The following is a 19708-nucleotide window of genomic DNA, read 5'->3' as shown; positions in this document are numbered from 1 at the left end:
CTTATCCCCTTTCCCAGAAATATTTATTGATAATATTGGTGTGCATCTTCTCACACTTTTTTCTATGAATAAACAAATCCCAGTATGTCATTTTTCAAGAATAAAAATGAAGAGAGGGTACCATATACATTTTTACTTAAAGGTGCTTCTTCACAATCATTCCTGCATCCTTACCTGCTTCATTCTCCTGAGCTGGTTGTTGCACGGACTTTCACTGTAATAAAGACCGAGAGCTCTTTATAAACCTCCCTCATGGTTTCAACTTCCCAGGTGGCACAGTGGTAAAGAATCTACCTACTAATGCAGGAGATACAGGAGAGGCGGGTTGGATCCCTGGGTCAGGAAGATCCCCTGGGGTAGGAAATGGCAACCCACTCCAGGATTCTTGTCTGGGAAATCCCACGGACAGAGGAACCTACTGTCCTTGGGGTAGCAAAGAGTGGGACAGGATTGAGCGATTAAACACACATACACACAAACACACACACACAGCTGCTTGGAACTTTCTTGTATCTGTGACTTTGACCATATGCGTACACGTCGCTGGAGAAAACGCCTCTCAGTCGTCTTTAAAATTGTTTTAAGTATTCCCATTTTGCCTTTTATAACAGATGCTCTCACCAATAGTTCCCTACTGCGGAAGACACAAGATTCACTTTTTCAAACTTTGCCGAACTGGGTAGAGAGACGATACTTGAATGTTATCACAGGAGGCATCTGGCATTTCTTTAGTATGAGGCCGGCTGGGCATTTTTCATACGATCACTGGCTCCCAAGGCAGCTTCGTGAACGCTTCAGATATCAAGGGGTCATTTTCCTTCGCAACGTATCAAATCCGAAGTCTTTCTGAACCCAGCCCCGCGAGTTACTCGATTAAGCACCCGGTCCGGAACTATGGGGCGAAGGTGATTTGGGGATTTCTGCCTGGGTGACTCTGGACACCTGAACAAAGTTGAAAACCTGAACTGGGGCGTGGAGGGCGGGGGCGCGTTGGAACCCCACAGGAAAGACAGGAGCGGGAGGCCGCCGGGCATATTCTGGGGTGCCGTACGTTTCTCTAATCCTCTGCCCTAGGCAGGCGAGGGCGATCAAGCCGGGAGGGATCCAGCGCTTAGAGGACTCCAGGCACCGAAGGTCCCGGCGCGTCTGCGGGTCCGAAGCTTTCCCGCAGGGGGCAGTGCCGCCCGCTAGCGCGCGGATCCGGTGGGAGGGGGTGTGGAGCTGCTGCGGAGTTCTGGGGGTTCTCGCGAAGAAAGTTCGGGGATGCCTAGGGGTGGGGGCGGAACCCGAGCGGTCCGTCCAGAGCCGGGCGGGGGGCAGGCCCGCGGGGGTGCGGGATGGGACTCGGGGAAGGGGTTCGGGTGAGTCTGGGGGCCAGGCCGTGCGCGCACTGCGGGGAGGCACAGCCCGGGAAGGTGTGAGCGAGCGGCGTGCGAGTGTGAGGGCGAGTGTGTGCGCGCCGGGGCTCTCCGCGTTCCGCCAGGCGCCCGGGTGTCAGCTTGCAGCCGGGGCTCCTCCCTCCGGCCCCCCTGCCCCGCGCGCCGGTCCCTCCTTCCTTCCCCGCTCGCCCCTCCCCGGCGGGCCAGGCGCTGGGACGCCCCGGCGGAGCAGGCGGCAGCGGCAGCAGCGAGTTAGGGAGCCCCGGGCTCCGCGCTGCCCTAGGGGCCCGAGCCGAGCCGCCCCCGCTCCCGTCCGGTCGCGCCGGCCCCGCTTCCCTCCGGGCCACGCCCTGTCAAAACTTTGTTGCTGCGGCCGCCGGGGCGGCGAGCGGAGCAGGCCGGCGAACGGCAGGGAGGGAGGGAGGGAGGGGCGGGCGCCGGGCCGGGCCGGGCGCGGGCGGCGAGGGGCTCGGAGAGCGGCGGCCCCGGCCCGCGGCCCCACCATGCCCCAGCTCGGCGGCGGCGGCGGCGGCGGCGGCGGCGGCTCGGGAGGCGGCAGCGGCGGCTCGGGCGCCGGGGCAGCCGGCGGAGGGGACGACCTCGGGGCCAACGACGAGCTGATCCCCTTCCAGGACGAGGGAGGCGAGGAGCAGGAGCCGAGCAGCGACAGCGCGTCAGCGCAGCGGGACCTGGACGAAGTCAAGTCGTCCCTGGTCAACGAGTCGGAGAACCAGAGCAGCAGCTCGGACTCGGAGGTGAGCAAGCCCCCGCGGCCGACCCCGAGGACCCCGGCCCGGCGCCCGCTCACCCGCCCTCGCCTTTGTGTCTCCTTCGCAGGCGGAGAGGCGCCCGCAGCCCGCCCGGGACGCTTTCCAGAAGCCACGGGACTATTTCGCCGAAGGTACGTGCGGGTCCGGGCTGTCCCCCGCTCCCGGCCCCGCAGCGCTCGGCGCCTCGGCTCGGGTCGCCCTCGGTCCCCCTCGCCCCGGTGGCCGTGCCCCTGTTCTTCGCCCCCGTCGGCCTTAGCCGTCCTGGGGCGCGCGTGGGGGGCGCTCGGATTCCCGGTCCCCACCCCGGGACCCCTTACCGAGGCGCTGTCCCGAGGGCCCCGGCCTCACCCCCGCCTTGGTTTTACCGGCAGTGAGAAGGCCCCAGGACGGCGCGTTCTTTAAGGGGCCCCCCTACCCTGGCTACCCGTTCCTGATGATCCCGGACCTGAGCAGCCCGTACCTCCCCAACGGACCCCTGTCTCCCGGAGGAGCGCGCACGGTGAGTGTTCGTCCCGCCGCGCCCGGGCGCGCGGGCGGTAGGGGCTCGAGAGATGCGCCCCCGGGCTCGGCGACGGGGTGGGGGATGGGGCCGTCCCGGGAGGATCCCGGGCAGAACTTGCTTACGGAGTTGAACCACTCCGTCAGTCGAGGGTTAGGCTGCGCTGGGAGTGCCTGGAACATTCCCTTACATTCTCCCCTTTGGCTGGGGAGCCGCTTCGGGGTCCACTTCTGGCGTTCTCCTTGGTGTCCAGAATTCTTTGCTCGCGCTAGAGAAAAACTTGGATTTGTGCCGGTTGGGCGGGAGTGTGTGTTGAGCGGGGCGTGGAGGGGGGAGGTGGTCTTGCTTTCTTCCTGGAAATCGGTCCGCTTTCTCTGGCAGTTGGGCAGTGGGGCCAGGGGAGGTGGGTTGGCGACGCTGCCCCGCGACTCCAGCTTCTCCGGGCGGCTAGAAGTCGGTTCCTAAGAAACCCAGTATTCGTGGCGGGTTATTCACACACACACATACACACACCCCCTCCCCACCCCCATCCCTCGCGCTGGGGCCTCAACTTTTCTGTAGAGCTTGGGATTTTAAACTCGCCGAGATGATTTCGAGGGCGAATCGAGGCATTCTTCAAGTTGAGGAACTTGGCTTTTTCCCCCTTTGTTGCCGGCTTTTCTCATTTAAAGCGAGCGCTGCGACACTTTAAACCTGTTAATGGGCGCGCTTTGTGTGCTGCGCGCTGGCATTTAAAGCGGTGATTAAGCAAATTGACCGGGCCCCAGACGACGTGCAAATGAGGGCGGATTCCTTCGCCCCCTCCCAGGCTCTAACTCCCGCCCCCCGCGTCGCGAGGGCTGCAGCCCCTTGGGCTGGCCGGGTTTTGTGTGTGTGCCCTGAGCTGCCACCCGACCCGAGGGCCTCCAGCCCAGGTGCTAGGTCCGCTGGCAGATCTTAGGTGAACGCCTACCTACTGCGTGCCAGGCTCTTGCGCGCTGCTTGGGCGCCTCGAACAGCACAGTGGTTCTCTTTGCTTCCTGCCCAGTTTCCCAGCGCCTGCCAGTTCGTGCTTGATTCGGGGTGGGAGGTGTTTGGCTCCTTAAGACTGGCCGGACAAACTCACTTTATGCTCAAGCTGTCCTTCAATGACGATCACAATTAAAGGGCTGCCTGGGAAACGCTGGTGCTGAATGGACCGTCCCTGCTGTCATGGTCCAGCGGTCCATGGAGAGCGGAGACGTGTGCGGAGGTTCAGAGGGGTCGCTTGGCAGGCCCCTGAGGCGTGAAAGTGGAGGCTGAGGATTCTGACCAACCGAAAGCGGAGTGGGGCCACACAGCTTCCCCTTTAAAGCAGGGAAGACCCTGCATCCTTGGCCCTGCCTTGGAGCATCCTGGGACCTCCCAAATACAAGTCCCGACTATGAGCTGAAACGGGGCATCTGGCTGTTGCTTTTTCTCATTCATATAAAAAGAAAGTGTGAGTAAAAGTTGAGCGAAACAAGCCTTTGTTTAGGTTTTCACATATTCTCGTCGGTGTCCGCAGATGTAATTCAGTTCTGAAGGTTTTAGTAGGGTTTCTGTAACTGTGTATGAGGTCACACTACCGCAGTCCCTTTTCTTGCTTTTACCTTTAGATGTCTGGGAAAAGGAGTTTGGCATTTCTGTGACTCAGCACCGATCCAGATCCATGTCCTGATATAGATAGAGTCACCAGAAATGTTCCACATATCACTGGTTATTTGACTGGATCTGGCTCTTTCTTCCCCCTTTCTCACTGCATGATAAGTAGCTTCATTCGTGTCTGACTCTTTGCCATGGACTGTAGCCCGTCAGGCTCCTCTGTCCGTGGGATTCTCCAGGCAGGAATACTGGAGTGGGTTTCTGGTGACAGAATGGTGACAGCTCCCTGTCTTCCTATGCTGCTCGTCCCCTCCCCCCAAGAGCCCAAGTGGGACAGACTTTGTTTGTGTCAGTCCCCTCCTTCCTGCTACCATCTTTTACCACTCTTCTTTCTTTCCACCGTCTTAGGTCTTTTACTAAGAGCTCCCAAAGGCTGCTTCCTTTTGGTCCTGGGGCTTTCTGATTACCTGCATGGTCTGTATCCAGACCTGCATGGGACTTTTGGAGTCCTTGGCGGAAGCTGAACTTTCCCCTCTGCATGCTTTTTACTTTTCCTGCTCGTCCCTTCAGCTGTTTTTGCCTGAGCCCATGTTGCCATCCTGCTTTTTCAGCCTCCAGGAACACTCACCCTCTCCCTGTTACCCTTCATAAGAGACTTGGTATGTCTCATCTCACTCTTCTGTTTCTATCTTGCCTCCCCGGTGAATTGCCCTTTCAGAAGTAAGTTCAATGCCTCCATCAATTCTGTGCCCCTTATGTGTCTGTCATTGGGCTTTGACCTGCCTGGTTACAGAGTTCATTGAAGTTTCCTGCATTTATATCAGCTCAGTAGAACCTGCTAATTTGATTCTATCAGTGACTGTTAGTAAAGCACTTGATTGTCTGGACTCTAAGATTGAGATGATGTTTTTCTGCTGAATGATTATATTAATGAAATTAATGTGATTCTAACTGCAGGCAAACTATAGGTGCAGACAAAGTGGCCCTTTGTGGGGATCCCCGCCTGGTAAAATGTTTTAGGTGGATATTGGGAGGAAAGAAGGGGGAGGCAGGTGGCTGAAGGGTAGGGGGAGTGGTGCCTGGAATGTATGACCTGTTCTCTGGTTTAGCAGCCTTGGTCTTTTTTGGTTTCACCTCCAAGTTTCACAACCCTGGCCTGGCTGCTCTAAGGTCTATAAGTGGTATAAAACCAGGCGACCTCAGTTCTCTTCTGCTTGGAAATACCAAACCAGAGGCAAAAATGAGATTTGGCTGGAGTGTTTTCAGGGTATTAATTGACCCTAGGAATAGCAAATAGCAGGGCTGCAGCACCCTCACCCACTGGCAAAATTCCTTCTGGGACAACTGGGGGCCAGCCAGTCCTCCAGTCTGGCTGTCTCCTCCCCACGCGCTGTTACCTTTGCCCTCCACTCCGGCTTGGCTGGGAAGTGGCCTCTTCCTGAGCCTCTTTAGAGAAGAGGTCCCCTTAACCTGGGGCGTGTGCCAAGCCTCTGAGCCATGATTCATTCTCCTCTGGAACCCCGGGGGACCCTGTGGCCTGTGAAAAGAGGACTAACTGCCGCAAACCACCTTTCACTCCTTCCAAGAGTCACCCAAAATTATACATTCATTCATGAAAAGACTTCACCAGTTTACTAAACCACCTCGGTGCTGTTGACTAGAATTTTGTTAGGAAAATGTAAGTCAACACAGAAGAAAGCAGATGTCAAAAATAGTCTGACAAGTCAGAACCAAAGAGAAAACGCGGAGGGTGGTTCAGTGAGTGAGCGGAGTGTGGTTCAGTGAGCAAGCTACAAAGTGATAGGAGTTATGAGTGTGACCGTAGTGTAAGTGCTAATGACATTTGGGAAAACAACGGTTGCAGGTAGAATCGCTGAGGAAATGGATAGTTTGGGGTCCTATTTATAAATTTTAGAACTACTGTTGTACAGCTCAAGCTCCAAGTTATTCATACATATTCATATAGGCCATCACAACTCAAATTTCTGTATGCAATCCCTCTGTCTTCTAAACGTGGGCCCATTTTTTAAGTCCTTTGCATCCCATGGGCAGTCTTGCTGATATCTGATACAGAGGAACCGAAGCAGAAATCTTTGTGTATGTATACTTAAGTTTTCTGGGGTTTTTTTGGAGTTGTATGTAAAAGCCCAGTCAAACTTTTTCTTTTGGAAGATCAGTGTAAAAGATCAGTATAAACATGCTGCTTTTGGGAAAGTTCTTTTAAGCCATTTCATCTAAATATAACTTCTGTTCCATTTTTTTCTAAATATAACTCAGGGTTTAATGAGGACTTTTCACATGGAATGAGCATTTACGAGGGCCCTGTCTGTGTTGCTGAAGTTTTGGCACTTAGATTGCTGGGGTGACAGTTGGTGACAGACTCTGTGGAGGGACTCAGACCTTGTCAGTCCCTTTTCTTTGACTGGGTGGATCCGACAGGCAATACCTGCTTGCTCTGTTATAATTTTGGAAAGTTTTAGGTTGGTTTCATTCTTCATTGATCTCACTTCTAGGGAATCTTGAGGAGAAAGTAGGTTAGTGTGTACACACACACACTACGACGCAAAGTGTCCCAGGCTTTACAGTGATGTGCAGAGTTACCCCAAAAACTGTGGCATAAAAAAGGAATTTAAATGATTATCCACTGGAAAATGCATTATGCAAAGATCCTACTTATATTCCAAGTTAGAGTCCATTTTTACTGGCTAAGCTGGGGAAATTCAGATTGGCATCCTTAAGATAAGGTTGTAACTCCTCGACTTCATCTGATATTTATTGAGGACTTATCATGGGCAATGACTAAGGGGCTGTGAGAGTTAGGATGAATTAGAACCAACTTTGCCCTGAAGGACTTAAAAAGTGAGTTAGGAAGAAGTAATGTTAGTACAGACCATTAGGAAGGTTCTTGTTAAGAGTCAAGATAGTTCAGAGGAAAATTTGAAGAATAAAAAGAGTAGAAAAATTGTTTTGGGCTGGCATGGTCAAGGAAAGCAGGTAAAGGAAATTGTTTTAAATTGGTCCCTGTCACTCACCATTCTTTAGTTCAAAGTAGTTCTTGTTGAGGGACTTCCCTGGTAATCCAGTGGTTAAGACTTCACCGTCCAGTGCAGAGGTCATGGGTTTGATCCCTGGTTAGGAAGCTAAGATCCCGTATGCCTCCTGGCCAAAATACCCCAAAAGATAAAAACAAGCAATATTGTAACAAAGTAATTCTTGTTGATAATAAAAAACTTAAAAGTAGTAAGGTGGTTAGAATGAAAAGTGGAAGTTCTGCACCCATGTCTTGAGGTAGAAGACAGCACAGGGAGAGCACAGGCATGGAGGAAGGGAAAGGTCAGGGCCATTTGGGCAATGCAAGTTCTTCCATTGGTCTGGAAAGATAAAGGGTCAGACCTTGAAAGCCAGCGAAGGAATCTGGTCTTCTTTAAGAGGCAGCAGAGAACCATTCAACGAAGAAGGAAATGGCAACCAACTCCAGTACTCTTGCCTGGAAAATCCCATGGACGGAGGAGCCTGGTAGGCTGCCGTCTATGGGGTCGCACAGAGTCGGACACGACTGAAGCGACTTAGCAGCAGCAGCAGCAGAGAACCATCCAAAGTTCTGCTGGGAGGCAGTGTGACTTGTACTTGTGCTTAGAAGGATAATAGTGATCGTGGGGAGAGGACCTGGAAGGAGCTAGAATGCTTGGGACACTCAGGGGAGTCCAGGGGTGAGGTGAAAGGGGCTTAGAATATTTGAATGGGAAGGAAGGGTAGGATGTGGGAGACTGGCATGGTTGCCTGAATTTGTGCTTGGAGAGATGGTAGATGGAAGGATGGAAAGGAGGGAGGGAGGAAGGGAGAAAGGGAGGGAGGGAGAGGGTGGCTGATGTCACAGGTAATTGCTAATGTCTGAGCCTGGATGACCTGGGGGGTGACTTGGAGCAGGTGGGGCCCTGCTCTGCCATCTTTGCCTCCCCAGTGCTGGACGGATGCTTATCGTGAACTGTTTGAGCAATGAAGGCCCACACGAGTTTATCAGAGGCTCTCACTTGGAGGAACTGCTTAGTCTCATTGGCGGCGCCTTGAGTTTGAGGGGATAGTAAGGGAATAGTTGAAACTGAAGCAATAGGATGATGCAAGGAGCGGGAGAAGAAAGGAAGGGGAATATCAGAGCAGAGAAGTCACTGAGGGAGAATGGAAAGGAGCGCTTGCCAAGAAGGGAGGAGAACTTAGGTGCTGTGATGGCACAGAAGCTGGAGGGCAGAGAGAGTGGAGGGGTGTGTCCTCAGGGTCAGATGCCACAGAGAGAGGCGATGAGAGGACTGAGAAGTCAAAAGGAGCTTTAGGAAGTCACTAATGGGGAGGTAACTGGTGTCCACAGAGAGCAGTATTCAGGCGTGTGGTGATGAGAACGGTAGGTAGGGGACTTCCAGGGTCCAGTGGTTAAGAATCCGCCTGCCGACGCAAGGGACATGGGTTCGATCCCTAGTCCAGGAGAGATTCCACATACCAAGGAACAACTAAGCCCATTGTGCCGCAGCTACTGAAGCCTGTACACCTAGAGCCTGTGCTGCACAGCAAGAGAGGCAACTGCCATGAGAAGCCTGTGCACCGCAACTGGAGAGTAGCCCCGCTTGGTGAAACTAGAGAAAGCCCAAGTGCAGCAAGGAAGACCCAGCGCTGCCAAAAATAGAGAAGTTAAAAAAAAAAAAAAAAAAAGGTCGGTAGTCAGGGATAGATACTAGCTTCAGGCTTCTCAGTCAGGTGTCCAGGTGCTGTCACCAGGACTGGTCCTGCGATGTGGCCATCGCTCATTCCTCAGCCAGAACCCACACCAGACTCTATACACACACACACACACACACACACGAGCAGCCTTCTACCCTATACATTTCACTTCCGGTCTACCATAACTTGGATGGTGTTGGAAAACCAGACCCTGGACAGATGCGCTGTGGCAGATAGAGGGGAAGAGCTGCAGGCTGTGGAGAATCCTTGCAGGATGCTGGAGGGGGAACTTGTTTGTACAGGGCAGGGTGGAGGGTGAATGGAGAGAAGAGGAGGAAAAGATGAGACTGAGAACTTTGAGAAGAAGGCAGTCTTCTTCCCTCATAGATGGAGGCTGCTGTGCAGCCGCATCTACCAAACAGTAGGCGTTGTCCTCATGACTTGGCAGGCGAGCCCAAGAGTTGAAGAGGATGTAGAAAAATGCAGAGGTAGAGTTGCAGAAATTGAGGACGGAGTGCATTGGTTGGCTAGATGGCTTTGAGATTCTCAGAAAAACCAAGGGCAGGTTGGCTGGGGTTTTTGTTGGCAGTAGGCAAACCACAGGCCCTTTCTCTGTACCCAGTTATAAAGCCAAACTTGTTGGGAACCTTTTAGCTACATGTTAATAATGAAATGTTTGTGCATTGATTGAAAGATATGACACACACTTGGGTAATTTTTCCTTTTTTTATTGTCTGGAGCTGGCTGACTTTGATGGGGGATAGAGGTGGGGGACCAAAACCCAACTCATTTGCAGTCAGGGCCAGATGTTGGGACGTGATAAGTAATTGGGGATGGGAAAGGACTAACCGCATAAAAGCTTGTAGAAAATTGCCCCATGTTGGCTAATCTAATAATGTATTTTTAGAGGAGGTTTTTATATGTTCCATGTTTTATTGTCTTCTCCCAAACTGGATTGGATTAAGGGAGCAATGAAATAATTGCAGTTTCCAAAACCTTGGCATTTGGGAATGAGGGAACATGGGGAAGGTAAAGGGGGCTTGCCTTTTCCTCTGTACTCTGTGTGCTGCCCAGGGAACATCTCTGGGGTACTGGGCAACTTCTTTCTGACATGCTCTGAGTTTTCCCTCAATTTTTCAGGCACCTTTAAGGTTCTAAAGGCTTTAGGTTCAGAGTCCTAAACCTTTTCTTTTCATTATGCGTATTGTTCAGTCACTAAGTCATGTCTGACTCTTTGTGACCCTATGGACTACAGCACACCAGGCTTTCCTGTCCTCCACTGTCTCTCCGAGTTTGTTCAGACTCATGTCCATTGAGTCAGTGATGCCATCCAACCATCTCATCCTCTGTGATCGCCTTCTGCCTTCAATCTTCCCCAGCATCAGGGTCTTTTCCAATGAGTCAGTTCTTCGCATCAGGTAGCCAAAGTATCGGAGCTTTAGCTTCAGCATCAGTCCTTCCAATGAATATTCAGGGTTGATTTCCTTTAGGATTGACTGGTTTGATCTTGTATAGCCTACAGATTTTCAGGGGGGAAAATGACCTTTTAGTTTAGAAATACACTTCAAAATTTGAAAATTGAATCATAAAAATGTTTCCCTGAATATGGCCCTTTTCATGAGTTTTTGTGGAAGAAGTAAGGGATGAGACCCAGTCACCTGGAGTCCTCAGGACAGGAAATGAAGTCACAGGCACACTTTCAAACCATGCTAGCAGTTTAGAAATCTATTGACAGTGAAAGTTGCTCTGACTTTTTGCAGCCCCATGGATTATACAGTCCATGGAATTCTGTAGGCCAGAATACTGGAATGGGTAGCTGGTCCCTTCTCCAGGGGATCTTCCCAATCCAGGGATTGAACTGGTGTCTCCTGCATTGCAGGTGGATTCTTTACCAACTGAGCTTCCAGGGAAACCCCTTAGAAATCTATTGGGTTGGCCAAAAAAATCGTTTGGGTTTTTCTGTAATATCGTACAGAAAAAGCCAAACAAACTTTTTGGTCAACCCAGTGTTTCATTCAAAAGGAGGAACAAAGCTCCAAGTTTTCATCTCAGTTGAAGAAAATAAATATAAAATAAGTGTAAACAAAAAATTCAGAGAAGAAATGTTGAATGTCTACTAAATTTATGAATAGTTAAAAACAATCACCATTTTTTGGCCACCATATTAACAAAGGTTTTGTCTTACTAAGGCTGTTAAATGGCAAATGTGTGGTGAAGTGGGTGTTCTTAGTTGCTGTTCTTGAAGGCTGTTGACAGCCCACCCACCAGGAAAGCACTTGGCAACGGTTGCTAAAACTTGAGCACTTGTCACTGCTTCTGACCTGCTAAGAAATAAATACTTGCTATTGCCATTTTGCTGCTGGGCAGACAGACTTGTAGAGGTCAAGTATCTTGGTAAGGTCACACAACTGGTCATTGACAGCACAAAGATTTGAAATTGGTTGTGAGTGCAAAGTCTGGGTCTTCCCATTCCACCCTTGGACTTTCTACGCATGCCTGATGCCACTAGCTCCTCCTCCTCTTGGAAGAAGGGCAGGTGACCTTTGTCTCTCTGTTCAGGAATCTGTGAGTTATCAGTTTGAGTGGAGGGCGGGTAGGTTTTTCCAACTTGGACCTGAGAAGGTAGCTTCCCAAATAAATAGTTGTATAAGTGAGTGAGCAGCTGTGGTTCAAATTCTTCCTCTAGTACTGTCTATGCTCCACAGGTGTTAAGCAACCTTTAGAGGGCAACCCCAGGAGCTTCACTAGCTTGTTACCTTCAGAGAAAACAGTGGTTATCTGCTAACATAGACATGAACTTTTCTGAACAGGGTTGAGGGACTGTCTTTCCTAGGGAGGCTTGAAAGAATACACAAGTGTGTCTTGCGAGGAACGAGGCAGGAGGAACAGGCTGGCTCCTACCCCTGCGATTTGGATTACAACATAGTTTGGTTAACAAACCGAGCTCTGGTGAACCGAGTATGCAAATATTATCTTCTTATTGTACATTTTGTAAAATATTTTATAAATTGGTTGCTTTTAGACAAGCTCTTTAGAAATTAAAAATCCCCCCCAATCATTTGTAATTCTTGGAGTAAATTGACTGTGAAAGAAGTAAATGCTAAATATTTACACAGAGATTTGCAGACAATGTGTTAGTCCCCATCACCACCCCTTTTCTGTGTGTGTGTGTGTGTGTGTGTGTGTGTGCACGCATGTGTAAGATGGTTTAAAATTAGGAATCAGGTAATCTGATACATTTTCATTCACTTCCCAAATTTACCTTCTAGGCAGTCTCTTTCTGAAAACAATAGCATGGTGGAAAGAGTAATAAGGGGCTTCCAGGAGTTGCAAAGAGTCGGACATGACTGAGCACTAACTGCAGAAGTATGGTTAATAGAAGTTGGGGAGGCTCTCGAAGTCCTAGCTATGCCTTCCTGGGAATTTGCATATTACAAGGCACCAATCAGTGAGGTAATTGTCTTATATACTTTGTAAAGTAAACAGGGCCGTTATTTGTAGGAATGTCTATAGAAAGTATGTTGTGTGGAAGAGCAGAGATGTAAATACGAGATAGTAACTGTGATTAAGAAATAGATGGATCTGATGATAAGGAAGAAAAACAAAAGAAATAGGAATGGCAGTATGAAAAGTTCAGTTTGGGATTGATGTGTACACACACTGATGTATTTAAAATAAATAACCAACAAGGGAGAGAAAAGGCAAAGAAAAGCTGATCAATTTATGAATCCAGATTTGTTGGCAGTAGTGATTTCTGATGTTTGGGACTATACTCTTCTCTGTAAATTCCAAAAAGGATATAACAGAGTCACTAGAATCAGATGGATTTATAACACATACCTTATAGGAGTGCACTGGGTGTTCCTCCCTGAGATTCTTGTGCAAGGACTCTGCTTAGGTACCCTGCAGCCCCCTCTGAGCCAGGAGGGACCATCCAGCTCTCCCAGTGATAAGCAGCACAAGCCCAGGGAGATGGTGGGCTTGCCCAAGATCAGACAATTATGAGCGATGAAAACAGAATGGGAGCTCAGCTGTATCCCCTGGAGTTTTACCCTCCCCCGACTCAGGGAGATCCACAGCAACTCTGGTGAAAAGCAATGCTATGGAGAAAATGCACCTCAAAATATTTCTTTGTTAAACTCGAGCACCTGACCCATAATGAATGATTCATAGACATGTGTTGAATGTTGACAGCATGAATATTTAAACCTCAATATTTTTAAAAAGCAGCCTGTAGGCACCTGTAGTGTTGCAAGGTGCTCTGTTATACCATTTACAACTGGTACCATGTCTGATGGTACAATCTCCGTTTTATCCACGAGGATGCTGAGACTGAGAGAGTAAGTAGAAGAGTCCAGAGTCATCTCTCCTGAAGGTTGTAAAGCCATCATTCCAGCCACAGTGCTGCCGTTTCCCCTCTACTGAAAGTGGACAGGCCAAATTAATGTAAAAATGCCATTTGGAGCAAGATACAAAGCAATGGTGTACAAGCGACAAAAGGAGTAACAAGCCAGGTCTCCACATTCATTCTTTTCAGTGGCATACCCAGCCCTTTACGAGGACGAACTGTCATCTCTGTTTCTGCCTGGGGTACAGTCAGAGCCTTAATGGTTGGTGTCTTTATAGTTTCAGAGACGGTATTCACTGCGATCTTAATCTTTCTTTGCTTGTCTTTGCTGTGCAGCTCCACGTGATCTGCTTTTTTTCCCCTTCAGTTTCCCTTGTGTTTTGCTCTGACTTCTTGAGGAGGTAAACTTGGGTCCTTAGATACCGCAATATGCAGTATTGGTCTGTACATCTGGTGACTCAGGCTACTGCCTCCTGCCGCTCCTGACCAGCCCCTCTTGCTTGTACATGTGTCAGTATTTGTATGCAAATTAGAAACAGCCATTACTTATTAATCATATCATCTATTTAAACATTTCTAGGTGGGTTGCATAAAGGAGAGGTATAGTGGGAGTCTTAGGGATACGTGAGATGAAAACACATCATATTTAACTTACAGCATAAACGTTTCTGTTAATAAAATGCTTGTCAGGGATAGAGACATTGGTCTGAAGCTTTGAAGTGGGAAAGAGATCTTCACCCATGTGTTCCCAGGCCCTCCTAAGCAGTTAATACAGGAAGGAGTGGAGAGGGTAAGAGAGTCTAGAGTTAGCCAGAGTCCCTTAATAAGTGTTCCTTTCACCTTGCACTGAAAAGAGAGAGACCTGTGGAGAGAAGCCCGAGGATTGAAGGGTAGAAAAGCATACTCCAGTGACCGGCAGTGTATGTGGCTAAGGGGTCTGTGACTGGGGTTTGGCTGCAGTCACACCTTGGACCCTAGCCCGGCAATGGTCTGGCTCTGTGCCCCTGTGCCCCAGGGCCCTCTTAGGCAAAATAGGGATAGTGGTAGTATTTAAGAGTCACTGAATTAACAATTTGGCTGAATGGACCATGTTTTAAAACCAGGATTTGTTCAAGACTTAAATAGTAACATCACAGAATGAGTCTCTGGGATATAAGAAGAAATGTCAGTATTGTTACAATTTTATTAATATGTTTAGTGACCAAAAGTTTTAACTAATATTTTAATACATGGATATGTTCTTGCAGTATTGAAAAATATTTTTTAGGAAAGGATGAAATGGTATCATCAGGGGAGAACCAGAAATGCTTAAAGTAGTTAGTACATCAGCTTCAGTACTTAGTGCATGGTTTTGAAGTTTACATGGTTATCAGTTCCGTTTGAAAAGACTTACATATCACTTTCAAAGGCTTATGTGTTTGAGGACTTCCCTCGAAATCTGAAGTTAAAGCTTCCCCCCATTTCAGTGTAGGGGGTGTGGTTCAGGTCCTGGTTGGGGCCTATACCTTGTGGCCAAAAACCCAAAAAGTAAAATAGAAACAATATTGTAACAAATTAAGTCAAGACTTTAAAAATCAGATCAGATCAGTCGCTCAGTCGTGTCCGACTCTTTGCGACCCCATGAATCGCAGCACGCCAGGCCTCCCTGTCCATCACCAACTCCCGGAGTCCACTCAGACTCACATCCATCGAGTCAGTGATGCCATCCAGCCATCTCATCCTCTGTCATCCCCTTCTCCTCCTGCCCCCAATCCCTCCCAACATCAGAGTCTTTTACAATGAGTCAACTCTTAGCATGAGGTGGCCAAAGTACTGGAGTTTCAGCTTTAGCATCATTCCTTCCAAAGAAATCCCAGGGCTGATCTCCTTCAGAATGGACTGGTTGGATCTCCTTGCAGTCCAGGGAACTCTCCAGACTCTTCTCCAACACCACAGTTCAAAAGCATCAATTCTTCGGCGCTCAGCCTTCTTCACAGTCCAACTCTCACATCCATACATGACCACAGGAAAAACCATAGCCTTGACTCGACAAACCTTTGTTGGCAAAGTAATGTCTCTGCTTTTGAATATACTATCTAGGTTGGTCATAACTTTCCTTCCAAGGAGTAAGCGTCTTTTAATTTCATGGCTGCAGTCACCATCTGTAGTGATTTTGGAGCCCAGGAAAATAAAGTCTGACACTGTTTCCACTGTTTACCCATCTATTTCCCATGAAGTGGTGGGACCGGATGCCATGATCTTTGTTTTCTGAATGTTGAGCCTTAAGCCAACTTTTTCACTCTCCACTTTCACTTTCATCAAGAGGCTTTTGAGTTCCTCTTCACTTTCTGCCATAAGGGTGGTGTCATCTGCATATCTGAGGTTATTGATATTTCTCCTGGCAATCTTGATTCCAGCTTGTGTTTCTTCCAGTCCAGCATTTTTCATGATGTACTCTGCATAGAAGTTAAATAAACAGGGTGACAATATACAGCCCTGACGAACTCCTTTTCCTATTTGGAACCAGTCTGTTGTTCCATGTCCAGTTCTAACTGTTGCTTCCTGACCTGCATACAGGTTTCTCAAGAGGCAGGTCAGGTGGTCTGGTATTCCCATCTCTTTCAGAATTTTCCACAGTTTATTGTGATCCACAGTCAAAGGCTTTGGCATAGTCAATAAAGCAGAAATAGATGTTTTTCTGGATCTCTCTTGCTTTTGCTATGATCCGGCGGATGTTGGCAATTTGATCTCTGGTTCCTCTGCCTTTTCTAAAACCAGCTTGAACATCAGGAAGTTCATGGTTCACATATTGCTGAAGCCTGGCTTGGAGAATTTTGAGCATTACTTTACTAGCATGTGAGATGAGTGCAATTGTGTGGTAGTTTGAGCATTCTTTGGCATTGCCTTTCTTTGGGATTGGAATGAAAACTGACCTTTTCCAGTCCTGTGGCCACTGCTGAGTTTTCCAAATTTGCTGGCATTTTGAGTGCAGCACTTTCACAGCATCATCTTTCAGGATTTGGAATAGCTCAACTGGAATTCCATCACCTCCACTAGCTTTGTTCGTAGTGATGCTTTCTAAGGCCCACTTGACTTCACATTCCAGGATATCTGGCTCTAGGTCAGTGATCACACCATCGTGATTATCTGGGTCATGAAGATCTTTTTTGTACAGTTCTTCTGTGTATTCTTGCCACTTCTTCTTAATATCTTCTGCTTCTGTTAGGTCCATAGCGTGGGTCATGGTGGAGAGATCTGACAGAATGTGGTCCACTAGAGAAGGGAATGGCAAACCACTTCAGTATTCTTGCCTTGAGAACCCCATGAAAAGTATGAAAAGGCAAAATGATAGGATACTGAAAGAGGAACTCCCCAGGTCAGTAGGTGCCCAATATGCTACTGGAGATCAGTGGAGAAATAACTCCAGAAAGAATGAAGGGATGGAGCCAAAGCAAAAACAATACCCAGCTGTGGATGTGACTGGTGATAGAAGCAAGGTCCAATGCTGTAAAGAGCAATATTGCATAGGAACCTGGAATGTCAGGTCCATGAATCATGGCAAATTGGAAGTGGTCAAACAAGAGATGGCAAGAGTGAATGTCGACATTCTAGGAATCAGTGAACTGAAATGGACTGGAATGGGTGAATTTAACTCAGATGACCATTATATCTACTACTGCGGGCAGGAATCCCTCAGAAGAAATGGAGTGGCCATCATGGTCAACAAAAGAGTCCAAAATGCAGTACTTGGATGCAATCTCAAAAACGACAGAATGATCTCTGTTCATTTCCAAGGCAAACCATTCAGTATCACAGTAATCCAAGTGTATGCCCCAACCAGTAACTCTGAAGAAGCTGAAGTTGAACGGTTCTATGAAGACCTACAAGACCTTTTAGAACTAACACCCAAAAAAGATGTCCTTTTCATTATAGGGGACTGGAATGCAAAAGTAGGAAGTCAAGAAACACCTGGAGTAACAGGCAAATTTGGCCTTGGAATACGGAATGAAGCAGGACAAAGACTTAATAGAGTTTTGCCAAGAAAATGCACTGGTTATAACAAACACCCTCTTCCAACAACACAAGAGAAGACTCTACACATGGACATCACCAGATGGTCAACACCGAAATCAGATTGATTAAATTCTTTGCAGCCAAAGATGGAGAAGCTCTATACAGTCAGCAAAAACAAGACCAGGAGCTGACTGTCGCTCAGACCATGAACTCCTTATTGCCAAATTCAGACTTAAATTGAAGAAAGTAGGGAAAACCACTAGACCATTCAGATATGACCTAAATCAAATCCCTTATGATTATACAGTGGAAGTGAGAAATAGATTTAAGGGCCTAGATCTGATAGATAGAGTGCCTGATGAACTATGGAATGAGGTTCGTGACATTGTACAGGAGACAGGGATCAAGACCATTCCCATAGAAAAGAAATGCAAAAAAGCAAAATGGCTGTCTGGGGAGGCCTTACAAATAGCTGTGAAAAGAAGAGAAGCGAAAAGCAAAGGAAAAAAGGAAAGATATAAACATCTGAATGCAGAGTTCCAAAGACTAGCAAGAAGAGATAAGAAAGCCTTCTTCAGCAATCAATGCAAAGAAATAGAGGAAAACAACAGAATGGGAAAGACTAGGGATCTCTTCAAGAAAATCAGAGATACCAAAGGAATGTTTCATGCAAAGACTTTAAAAATGGTCTGTATCAAAAAAACAACAAAACAAATTAGTGGTTTGTGTGAGTTCTTCATCTATCAATAGGATGATGTGCATACAACTAATTCATACACACACACAAGTTTTAACTTTTTATTTTGGAATAATTTTAGACATAGGAAAGGGTGCAGACTCATACAGAGAATTTCTATATACTTTACCCCAGATTTCTCCAAATGTTAATATTTATTACATTTTAAAAACCTTTCTATAACTTTTTTTCTGAATCATTTGAGAGTAAGTGACAGACTAGATAGCTTTGTGTGTTTGTCCTAAAACCAAGGACATTTACCATGATATAATTATCAAAATCAGGAAATTGTTGTCTCAACTACAGACCTTATTCAGATGTTGGCTGATTGTCTTCCTAATGGCTTTTGTAGTAAAAGAAAATGTTAAAAATTTTTGGTGGGGATGGGAGGTGTTCAGAAGGTGCCTAAGACCGTGTGCTATACTTAGTTGTCATGTATTTTTACTCTCCCTCAGTCTAAAATAGTTTGTTTCTTTTTAATAATTTTATTTTTAGTCTCCCTCAGACTAGAAAAGTTTAAAAAAAAATAACTTTATTTATTTGTGGCCATTCTGGGTCTTCGTTACTGCACAGGCTTTTCTCCAGTTGCAGCGAGTGGGGGCTGTTGCTCTTGGTTGTGGTGCGTGGGCATCTCATTGCGGCGGCCTCCCTCGCTGCAGAGCTCGGGCTCTAGGACATGTGGGCTTCAGTTGCTCTGGGGCTCTAAAGCGTAGGCTCTGTAGTTGTGGTGCACGGGCTTAGTTGTTCCCACAGCACGTGGGATCCTCCCAGACCAGGGATCCAACCCTTGTCTCTTGCACTGGCAGGCAGATTTCCTTACCACTGAGCCACCAGGGCAAACCCTAGAACAGATTTTTGAACTGTGTCTTGTATTGACTTTAAGAATACAAGCCATTTATTTTGTAGGACCTTGAACTTTTTTTTCCCCCTAATGTTTCTTCAAGTAGATTTTGGGCAAGAATACTGCAAAACTGATGTCCTTCTCAATGCTTCTCCTAAGAGGCACCATCTATTTTTCCCATTCATAGGTGTTGTTAATTTTGGTCATTTGGTTAAAATTTGGTCTACCAGATTTATCCAAGAAAGTTACTGTTTTTTAATGTTTCTTTGTGTGTGTATATGTGTGTTTTAAATGTATTTTTAATTGGATGATAGTTTCTTTACAATGTGAAAGTTACTATTTTACTGTTTGTGATTATGAGTATCTTGTGAGGAGATACTTTGGGACTATGGAAGTACAGCATTGTTCATCACTTTCAACTACTGGTTTTAGTATCCACTGATGTTTCTTACCAGAACCAGTTATCACTGTGGTAGTGGCCAAATTTTTTGTTTTATTTATTTATTTTTGTATTTTTGATGAAAATTGTATGGTGGTTGGATTTTTAAAGTTTGTTATTTTAACTCAGGAACAATTTCTCAGCTCTGTAAGTTGTTGAATTGTTTAGCATGTTTGTGAATACTAAGATGAAGGAACAAGATGGCTTAGGTCCTTTTTAAAAAATAATAGTTTGTTCTTCATAGTTTTTATGATCTTTACTATGCCAGCATCAATGATAAATCAGTGATTTACCAAGAATTTAATGGCTCACAATTTTGAGATCTTGTGAAATATTGAGGTAGCAATATTTTGTTCTTTGTTCTTCATAGAATGTAAAGAAGTTCCTAATT

At 47.2% G+C, this 19708-nt stretch overlaps 1 protein-coding gene across 2 annotated transcripts in view; it reads left to right on the top strand.

Annotated features, from left to right (window-relative positions):
- Positions 1-977: 977 nt before the first annotated feature.
- Positions 978-19708, top strand: part of TCF7L1 (transcription factor 7 like 1) — a 203509-nt gene continuing 184778 nt past the window's right edge. The window contains exons 1-3 of one of the 2 annotated variants that reach the window (XM_024999427.2): positions 978-2134; positions 2217-2280; positions 2521-2648. In XM_024999427.2, coding sequence (XP_024855195.1) covers positions 1883-2134; positions 2217-2280; positions 2521-2648 — 444 coding nt within the window. In that variant the 5' untranslated portion in view covers positions 978-1882. The remainder of the gene's footprint in view (positions 2135-2216; positions 2281-2520; positions 2649-19708) is intronic. The other variant, XM_024999428.2, reaches the window with a different exon arrangement.

The sequence above is a fragment of the Bos taurus genome, chromosome 11, assembly GCF_002263795.3.
Source record: "Bos taurus isolate L1 Dominette 01449 registration number 42190680 breed Hereford chromosome 11, ARS-UCD2.0, whole genome shotgun sequence".
In the NCBI taxonomy this organism is placed as follows: domain Eukaryota; kingdom Metazoa; phylum Chordata; class Mammalia; order Artiodactyla; family Bovidae; genus Bos; species Bos taurus.
This window is presented reverse-complemented; position numbering and strand designations above follow the sequence as displayed.